Source organism: Temnothorax curvispinosus, unplaced genomic scaffold (genome assembly GCF_003070985.1).
Source record: "Temnothorax curvispinosus isolate PA1 unplaced genomic scaffold, ASM307098v1 QBEX01012857.1, whole genome shotgun sequence".
Classification (NCBI taxonomy): Eukaryota; Metazoa; Arthropoda; class Insecta; order Hymenoptera; family Formicidae; genus Temnothorax; species Temnothorax curvispinosus.
Window position 1 is genome coordinate 1 of NW_020222637.1, and position 10,015 is coordinate 10,015.

At 40.5% G+C, this 10,015-nt stretch overlaps 1 protein-coding gene across 1 annotated transcript; it reads right to left on the reverse strand.

Annotated features, from left to right (window-relative positions):
* Positions 1-6: 6 nt before the first annotated feature.
* LOC112462863 (peptidoglycan-recognition protein LC-like) lies at positions 7-6,603 on the reverse strand (the record flags this gene model as incomplete). Its single annotated transcript, XM_025028927.1, has 5 exons — positions 6,425-6,603; positions 5,837-6,145; positions 4,714-5,352; positions 599-793; positions 7-245 (listed from the first exon to the last, which is right to left on the reverse strand). Coding segments are annotated over exons 3-5 (969 nt in total), but the record flags the coding sequence as incomplete, so codon positions are not given.
* Between the last annotated feature and the right edge of the window lie 3,412 nt (positions 6,604-10,015).

Sequence of the window (10,015 nt, forward strand, 5' to 3'; positions counted from 1 at the left end):
ATATGCAAAACCGTCGCCTCCGACGAGGAAATTGTAGATGATATCCGGTGACTCATTTTCCATGTAATAATCCTGCACAAATCTCACTTTGTTTGCACACTCTCCTTGCGTGGTACAGAATCCTATCATAGTGTCACAAATAATTACATATGATACTGGCAGCTTCATTTCTTTTAGAGGTTCCAAAGACGGCCGTGCACCCCATTCATCCCTGTCGACAATGCAAAACTCTGTCTCGTTATTACCTGCAAGTCATGAAAATAAGATACATATCGTACAAAAAGTTCAAGATATACCATGCAGACAAATTTATAGTTAAAAACTCCTTAATTTAACACCGAATTTGTCAATCTCAATCAGACGCATATGTCAATTTTAACATTAAAATCTAGAATATTACTCTCATATATGTGAGAATGCAAGAAGTTTTAAAATATATTATATGACTCGTGGAAAGTAAAAAAAGACATGCTTTTAAGTAGACGAATAAATACGAATATATAATGTAGGAGACAAATTTTAAGTTTGAAATTGCGATAAGATAACATTTGCCTCGTGTCGTGCTTGCAAAACAAAAATTTTCCAGATAGGCAATTACCCTCGGTAGATGACTCTGGAATTTCCCAAGAAACCGTTGTGGTTGGTGTGGATGGTATGGTTGGTGTAGTCGGTGTGGTCGGTGCGTCCGGATGACGAGTGAAATATACAATTATGAACACTATAATACCCAGAAGTATTAAAACTACGCACGATAAAGCCGTATGCCATTTCCACGTCCAGAGCCATTGCGTCACTAAAATAATTATAAAAAGCTATATTAGAACGATAGTTTTACGAGCTACTTAATATTGTTTGATGAAATTCATTCGCAATTATTATAACGGGTAGCACTGTGTACGAAAGGAATATTATAATTACATAAAGCCCCTCGCGTAAAGCATTTAAATTCTTGTTTGATGTCACTTTTTTGCTAGTCTATTCACAATCGAGTAAACATATATTTGCGGCATGCAATATTTCGCCAATCTATGCCAGATAGCGTGACACATATATACTGTGAGATGAAAATAGCTCTTCTATATTTAACTTTAATTTTAGTGGCGCAGCTAATGTATAACATTTAACAATTTTCAATCTAAAATATCGCCGATATTAAACCTCCGAGGCTACACCTCTTTTTTTAATACGCCTCGGCCACACTGGGTGGTCGACACCTAGTCGAATTCAGTCTCATAATTCTCATTACTGTGCACGTAAAAATTCATGCAACATCTTAAGGATGTTGTTCAAAAATATGTATGGTGCTGGTGCAGAACCCGAAATATGCTCGATAAACAAAAATGTTGTAATTTTCGGTCGCAATAAGAAATATACACCGAGGCTACACCTGAGTGGTCACCACCCATAAATAACTTTAAAATGTTTATTAAGCATAACTGACATGGCTTAAAGCCTTTCTACTGTACGGATCTTTAAGAGAAGGACTCAAACTAGAGATCCTAGCTGAAGGGACACTGATTATAAAGCCTATCTTAAAAATATCGAGTTTGAATTTTTGTCTGGGTTGCCGCTACTTAGTGTGGCCTCGAAGGGTTCAAACTATATTCTGGAATAGTTTTGACAGGACCATTAGTCAAAGTAGTTAATGATATTTGTGACATATCGGCTGTTCTTCCGAAAATGTTCATGCTCTGGTTTAGACCCTTATAGAAATTTAATACTGTAAGTGATTTTTTGGCTAGTGATTAATCATTTAAAAGCACTATTAAAAGCACTATTAACAGTGCTTTTAATAGTGCTTTTAAGTGATTAATTACTAGCCAAAAAATCACTTACAGTATTAAATTTCTATAAGGTGTGACGTGACAAGTCGCGTCTCCTTCCCGGACGGGCTCGGCCGAGGGGAATTCGGGGGTGCCTCCTCGTTGGGGCGAGAGGAGGGCGCTTGCGTATAGTAATTGGTCTAATTAGGTATTAAGTTTTTAAGGGATCGCCGGTGGTGACCGGACTTCAGCTGTAACGGCCGGGGGCCGCGACGAGGAAGGGCAGAGGATTAAAGAGACGGCCAGAGGACATGGCTGGAAGTCGGATCGCCCGGACCTCCCCGCAGGCGCATGAGCGTCGCCGGCCGGAATTCACCCCGCACTCGGTCGTAACAGCGGCAGTATATCGATCAGGAGGACCCCAGATCACCCACGAGCGAAATGCCAGTGGCACAAGGGTGCAGAGGAGCGGCCCAGGGAAAGGTACCGCCCTGGGGCCGTCACCCCGAGGGAGATGCCGGCAGACGGGGCCGAGGCCCGGCCAGCCTGACCCCGAACGCCGACCCGATCATCGCGGCCCGGACAGCCGGGTGAATCGAAAAGCCCGCGCCAAATCGGAGGTGATTGCAGCGGCGTCGCCGGAAAGGGAGGCGCGCGAGAAGCTGAGGCGCCGACGAAAGCGCCCTGGAATGGAGTGGCGCCCCCGGAAGGAGCGGCGCACGTGCGGCCTAGGCGCAGGAAGCGCTAGGATCGGCAATCCGGTCGAGCGACACGCCACAGCGCAGGCGCGGGGAACCGGCGCGATCCCGGCAGGCTATCGTTTCCGACACTGTCGTGCCGGCTAACGAGCGAGGAGCATCTCCTGCATTTCGAGCTGCCCGGACTACCGGAGGGACGACAACGATTGTAAGGTCACCACTCTGGCGTCCCCGCGTTAAGAGAAGAGGGTTCACTCGAGGCATCGGCCCGTGGCACACGTTGGTTACCGAAGTTACGCAGGATACCTGATGTGTACCGCGTTAGAGCGTGCGATACCTTGCGCTCGCCTTGAAGTAGAGTCGTGTGGGAAAAGTGCCAGGGCCTTGCCGAGAGTGAGCTCTCGAATGCGTAGAGACCATTTGCGCCCTCCCCGCGAGCACCGCCACGGCCGACAGTCGCGTGGCGTTGGGATGTGTGAATCGAAATAATCGTGTCGCGTTTATGTAGCGTTTCGTCAAATTAATGTAAATAATCGTATCGCGTTATTCGTGATTGTGTCGCGTTTCATTGTGCTAGAGTTTATGTCCGTAATCGTATCGCGTTTTGGCCATATTATTTGAGCTCGTAATCGTGTCGCGTCCTGGCCATATTAACGAGAGTGATAATGAGAGTGAGGTCTTGCGTGGCGATAACGGGAGCGAGTTGTGCGGGTAACGGCGAGCCGCGAGTGGTCATGTAATTTGAAGGGCACTCGCCCTCGTATTTGAGTAACGCATCCGGGCCCTCGAGGACAGCGAATATTGGTTTGGCGGGACGAAGAGATCGACGGGATCGGTGCGGGGCCGCGGAATCTCCGTGCTTGCGAGAGAATTCGGGATTCGCGTGGCAAGCCGCGGGATCGTCCGCGATACGAGTCCTTATTTCGTGTTCGGGGGCAATCGCCGGCCAGCGTGGTCGACTCGGCGAGATCGCCCATACTTTTTGCGTCGCGCGGAATCGAAGTGGCCCGGGTGTGCGTTGAAGGAGCTGCGGAGGGTGCGGCGAGCGATTCGTCGGCCTCGTGGCGTAAGTTCATTGTGTTGAAGCCAGGTACCGCGATACCTGAATCGTCCTTATTTTTGTTAAGCTTTCGTGTGTCCGTCTGCGTTTATCTGTTGCGTTGAGAACTTCGCGTGCATTAGTCTACGGTGTTTCATGGTCGACACTACTGCGTGCCCTTATTGCGTATGCGGCATTCGTGCGTCCGCCTAGCCTGCATGGTTGCGGTAATACGAGACTCAGATCGATTATACACCTTGATACTGCCTGACTAAATATATATTTTGTTATTATTATTTATTTTCTTGTGAGTGTGATTGATTGTGTGACGCCTCTCTCCGAATTCCCTGAAAGAGCCCTACGCCCTGAGGTATTGCCGGGAATATCGCGTCGGACATATTAGAGTACGGTGGTGCGATCCGTCGCACCTGGCGCCCAATCTTTTGGTGTCGGAATTAGTTGTGCGTGCTGCCAGTCCTCGATAGCCCTCCACCGGATTGCGAGACCGGGGGAAAAAGCGTCGCAAAGGGGATACGCAATACAAAGTGTTGAAATGCTTAAATATAAAACGTTTTCGGAAGAACAGCCGATATGTCACAAATATCATTAACTACTTTGATTAATGGTCCTATCACAATTATTCCAGAATATAGTTTTAACCCTTCTAGGCCACACTAGCTAGGTGGCGGCAACCCAGATCTAAACGATCAAAGTTTGTAAATAGTTCCTTCTAGATAAAAAAGCATATACTAAAGGTATTTTTTGCAACTCAAATAAAGTTTTTGACATCAACTATTTATTAATGTATCGATATTAGATTGACGTCTAATCGACTAAACATTTCTGGCTAAATATGTAAGCAACACAAATTGTCGAAAATGCTTAAATATGTAAAACGTAAAGAAAATAATTTGATTCTATGATGTCTCTGAATTTACCAAGTAATTATATTCAATTTATAATATATTGTACTTAGCATATTTTTACATTATAATTCAATTTTATGGGTTACGATTTATAATTTCTTATATAAAATGGCATTTTATATCAAACTGTTGTTATCCTAAGATACAAAAACTTATGAGGGATCTGTTTTTTTTTTTAAGTTATATATCCGGCGATTTTATGCTTAAACATATTTATACTTGCAAAGAAAAAGAAGCATAGGAAACTAAAAGCAACGGGCCCGTTGCGTTGCACGATTAACTATTACCTTTATTTAAATTAGTATTTTGCGGATAGGTGCATCCGTTTGGAGCTTCGTTGTCTTTACTCGTCGACAAATCCGGGGTATTGTCGAAGGCGCTGCTGGCGTCATGTTTACTCGCATTCTGATTCGGATTAGAATTCGTGTAAACGACATGGTTTACATGAATAGTAACCGGACTATTGTAGTTGACCTCATTACCCAGATGCACTTTGCTCGAATCCTTCACGCGGACGTTACTGAAATTCGACGAATCGGGGTTCGGAAGGGCGATGTAACCATTCGTGGTATCGAACGCGTGATGCTGCTGGACGATGGTCGATACCGGCGGATTTAAGATCCAGCCGCCGGCGCCGTTTTCCTCGACATCTGTCTCTTCTTCTTCATTGTCGTTGTCTATAACGTCACTGCATTGCGTAGAGGAATCTCTAACGCTATCATTGTCCGGAGCTACGACCGCGATTTCCTTCATCGAACATCCAGCCTCGCCGCGAAACTTGTCGACCGCATGACCCTCGGCAGACTCAACAGTACTATTCATGTTGTCCTGCTCCTTCTGACCCTGATAGTGATTACCATCGTGCGTTTGATGCTACTGTTGCACCAATGTCGCTGTTGCACCAATGTCGCTATCCATGCGTTAAGCTGAAAATGCATCTTTTTTTTACATCAGATATGTCTTAAAATGCGATACGCCGCATGCAGCAGAATACGCTCGAGAAACAGCTGTAGGGTCTTTAGATAAATTCGTCAGGTCGCTACGAAATTTTCTCACTTCCAATTAGAATATAAATGTCCGGTTTAATTTTTTGTTTTTTAAACTTCTCTTTTCAAATAACAAAAAAAAGATTAGTTTGTAAACATAATTCTTATTTGATTTTTTTACAATTTGTGAAAACTTCGAAGGTAAAATAAAAGACAAACTCGAGAAACATCAGGGATGCGTTCAGAAATTCAACCTAGGTAACTCTAAGCTATAGTTTACGTCACGTATATTATAGGATTAGAATTACTTAGGTGTGCTTGGGCGTAATTCCTGAACGCAGCCTAATATTTTAAATTGACGCAACCGGTCGGCAACAATTAATCCGCTAAATTAAAAGATTAACTGACTTATATTTAGGATTACCTTGCACAAATTACCATCCGGCGGCGGTCACTTTGTCAACACTAAAATCACCATTGATCTATGACGACATGGTGCTGTCATTGTGGAAAGCGCTCCGCGGGCAGGAAAACTTTACTTGATCTGGCCCTAACGGTTTTCAACACGTCGCATTGACATGTACATACCACCTGCAGTTGGGGGATGCACCGTCCCGCGGGAACAAAGTACAATCCGAACAAGAACGGACTCGGTTCAAGTCACTATCGGCTATTTTCATTGATCCTATGACACTGTCAGACAGATACTGGCTTCAGCGATAACGTCACACGGCTACTGAAAGACGCGCCTTGGAAGTGGAATCGTGGAAGGCGCTCGTTCTCGCTCGCGAGAAGCAAGGCGAGGTGAAGAACAGAAAAACGGAGAACGAGAGCAGGCGTGCACTAATTACACGATAATCCCTTTCGCATAATAGGTCCCGTGTTTAATTTGAATAATAACTCCTTGGATTCCTGGCAATCATGTGCTGATACCATACGTGGATGGCACCGCGGTCACTGCGGTCGCATCTCAATCTATATCATTGCTGCGTATTAAAATGAATTAAGCTACCGTAAACTTAAAGCGATGCTGAGAATATGTATATATGTCTTGGAAGTGCACGACACTCGTTCTTATTGAAAAGAATGGATTTTGCGATCGCAAGCCGCTTGTTCAGCACTCATTGACGAACGAACTACCGATGGAATCAAAGTACGAGTAATGGCGACATTATCTCCGTTCAATCCGATATAGAACAAACTACTGTTGCGCTTTCTTGTCGAATGTACTCGGAAATCGTTGCCCCCACTCTTTGACTGTTTCCCTCAACCACAACTGTTACCGACATATTTGCGACATGCATGTGTGTGCGATAACGTTGTTTTAGACGGTTTTTAGTCTTTTCCGTGGAATCAAATGGACTTTATTTCGATGGATGGGGATTTCTAACATCAGTAGTGTACACGAAACATCTATATTACTCCTATTATATGATTTTTTGCAATTAAAGATAAAAGATTAGTATTTTGCGCTAATTATGTCACGATTATTTGCCTCGAGTTAAAAGACAGTGTATTTAAAGAAAATTTGGAGTTAAGAGTTTCGTAGAGGTCTTTCTATATAAACACAGACTTGTATTCAGTTATACGTATATATTGTGTTACTTCAAGCTTCGGTGGTTCAGCGGTCTCTCACCCACTATCCCTTCCTCACTCACACGCGTGCGAATAAGTTTAAATGCTTTGTTGTATCAACTTAATTATAAACGAGTAGAAACCTGCACATTGCTTCCTCTATGAAGAAACCTGTTTTTTTATGCATAATTATTAGTAGATATTTATTAATTTGGCTTCCTCATAGAGGAAGCAATGTGCAGGGTTAGGTTTCTACTTGCACACTTGAAAACTATTAGGAAGCAATGTGCAAGTTTCTACTTGCACACTTTTTTTTATTGTGATAAAGTTTTATTGCAACTAATATCTGTTATACTAATATCTGTTATACTCTTACAAAAATCAATTAAATAATTAATGTTTTTACTAAAATAATCCCTACTAATTGCGGATATATCTTATTTCTATTTGAATATTAATATTAGTTGTTGCGCGTTGTTGTATGAAGGTATGTGTGTGTGTATAGGTGAATAATGTCCGTTTCTTGGCCTACTGCTGAAGCGGACTAGGACCTAGTCACTAGGTTCAAATATTTTTGAGTTTAGGTTGAGTTTAGGAGTTTAGATTGAGTTTAACGTGCAAATAATGGGTTTAGTCGTAGTTTAGGGTTTAAGAGATAGTTTTTCTAAAAGAAATTTAAAAATTAAAAAAGTTGGTATGAGTGTGTCTATAAGGTATATTGTAAACCAAGTCCATTTCTTAGTTTTTTGTAGCTGAAATTAAATAAATAGATCTATATATATCTTATTTCCATTTTGTTCAATACCAACTTTCTTTTAATGATACTCTATATAAAATTACATGTATAACTTATACATGTAATTTTTTAAGCAGAAATCGATAACTCCTTCACCGATCCTCGCAAAATTCAAAACAACCTTCCTTTAATGATAATCTATATAAAATTACATGTACATCTTATACACTTTTTAAGCAGAAATCGGTAATCCCTTTACCGATCCTAGGCAATGTCAAGAAAAAACTGAAGAATATAACAGAATTAGAAATAACCCGATATCTCAAAATTTGCGGAAGTTAAGTGTATGATAAAATTAGAAATAGCCTAATATTTCAAAATTTACAAATGTTAGAGCAACCACGGGCATTTCTAAAAAAATTCAAAATTTTATAAAAAAAGAAGTTCATTACCGATTATCGCAAATTCAATACCAACTTTCCTTAAATAATACTCTATCGATTAAAAAAAAATTAAGCCCGATATCTCAATATTTGCGGAAGTTAGAGCAACCACGGGCATTTCTAAAAGAATTCAAAATTTAAAAAAAAAAACCCCCCTTACCGATCATCGCCAAATTCAATACCAACCTTCCTTGAATGACACTCTATCGATTAAAAAAATCAGCCCGATATCTCAATATTTGCGGAAGTTAGAGCAACCACGAACATCAAATTCGCACACACACACACATACGGACATTTTTTTAAATGCAATTTTTGGACGTTTTAAAACATTCTGAACACATTGGCAGCGGCAACTAAAAAAAAATTTTTTTTACGAAAACAAAGCTTTCTCTATGAGGAAGCAAAAATTACATGTATAAAGATATGACCAAAAATATATACTATTATTAAATAATACCGTTATTAAATATATAATATAACCAGAAATTAAATCAAAAGCGTAAGAGTAAGTTTTCTTTTCGGGAAAATTGAATTTAGAAACTGGGAATAGTATATTAAATAAATAATATGTTTGTTCTATTTGCATATAAGATAGTTATTTATGTACGGAATGCAAAAAACTTATGGTGATTTTGTTTTGGAAGCTATTAAGCCGAGATTGAAACTTATTTCCATTTTGATATCGTACGTATATTTTACATATATATATGTAATGGTGGTTAAAGGTATATTTATGCATGCTTTATACAGAGGAGACCGGGGCGAAATCGTCACTATTATTTCGATGTCGATTTTTAACAACAAATAATTTTAGTAAAATGTGATATACCGTTGTAAAGAGTAAACCCTTGGCTACAAAATTTATAAAGACATTTTTGGTCTACGTCGCTTTGTTCAACTGGTATAGAGTGAAAACGACAAATGTGCAAGCCGAAGCGGAGTCGTCACTCCATTCTCGGACTGAATTTTAAATAAAAATTCATAATTCCGATCATGAAAAATGATAGGATATATTTTATTAATTATTTTTTAATAGAAAAATGGAAACATTAATTAAAAACTCGATGGCGGAAAATAATTACAAGAAAAATGCACACACTTATGTGCCCTATATACGCTCGCACGTTTCTCGTCAGCTCTATTCTGTCATCTCTGAGCACACGCAGCACATATTATCCAAATTCTTGCCGGAACCCGACCACTGCCGCTTCTTTGACTTTGATGAAAAGAAAATATTATACTTAATAATACTATAGAGGCTCCGCCGACGGCGCCGACACGTAGCCCGTAGGAATGGCCACATTAAACACCTTTTCTGTCTGTCCGACTATTTATGGGCCAGCAGAACTCTGCCTGCTCCAAAAATTTAGCTCTTTTAAACCTTCCTCTCCTTTCCATGTAAACTTTCTTTCAATTACTTGTATAATATCCTATATTTGATTTTCACTCTTGTTTCCCTTCCTTTTTTGGCCTCTGCTCCCCTCTAGCAAACGTATTTTCCTCTGTATCTGTCTTACTTTCCAAGTTAGGTTATTGTCAACGATTATGTTTTTCTTTTTTAAGATCTTATTTTTAACCATAACTATCCTTTTCTGTTCCTTACTTTTCAGTTTCTCTGTAATCATATTTTCTCCTCTTCTTGTCCAAAATTTACCGTAACTTCTCCACTTCCGTGGAGTTCTTTCTGGTAATATTTCTTCTATCGCTTTTTCTACAGCATCTTTTTTTTGGACCTTCCATTCTTTTATCAGAATATTGTTTTTTTCTTTCTCTCTCTTATTTCCTCTTGCATTTTTAATTTTATAAATTTTCTATTGTATGTGTGTAGATTGTCATCCGCGCCACT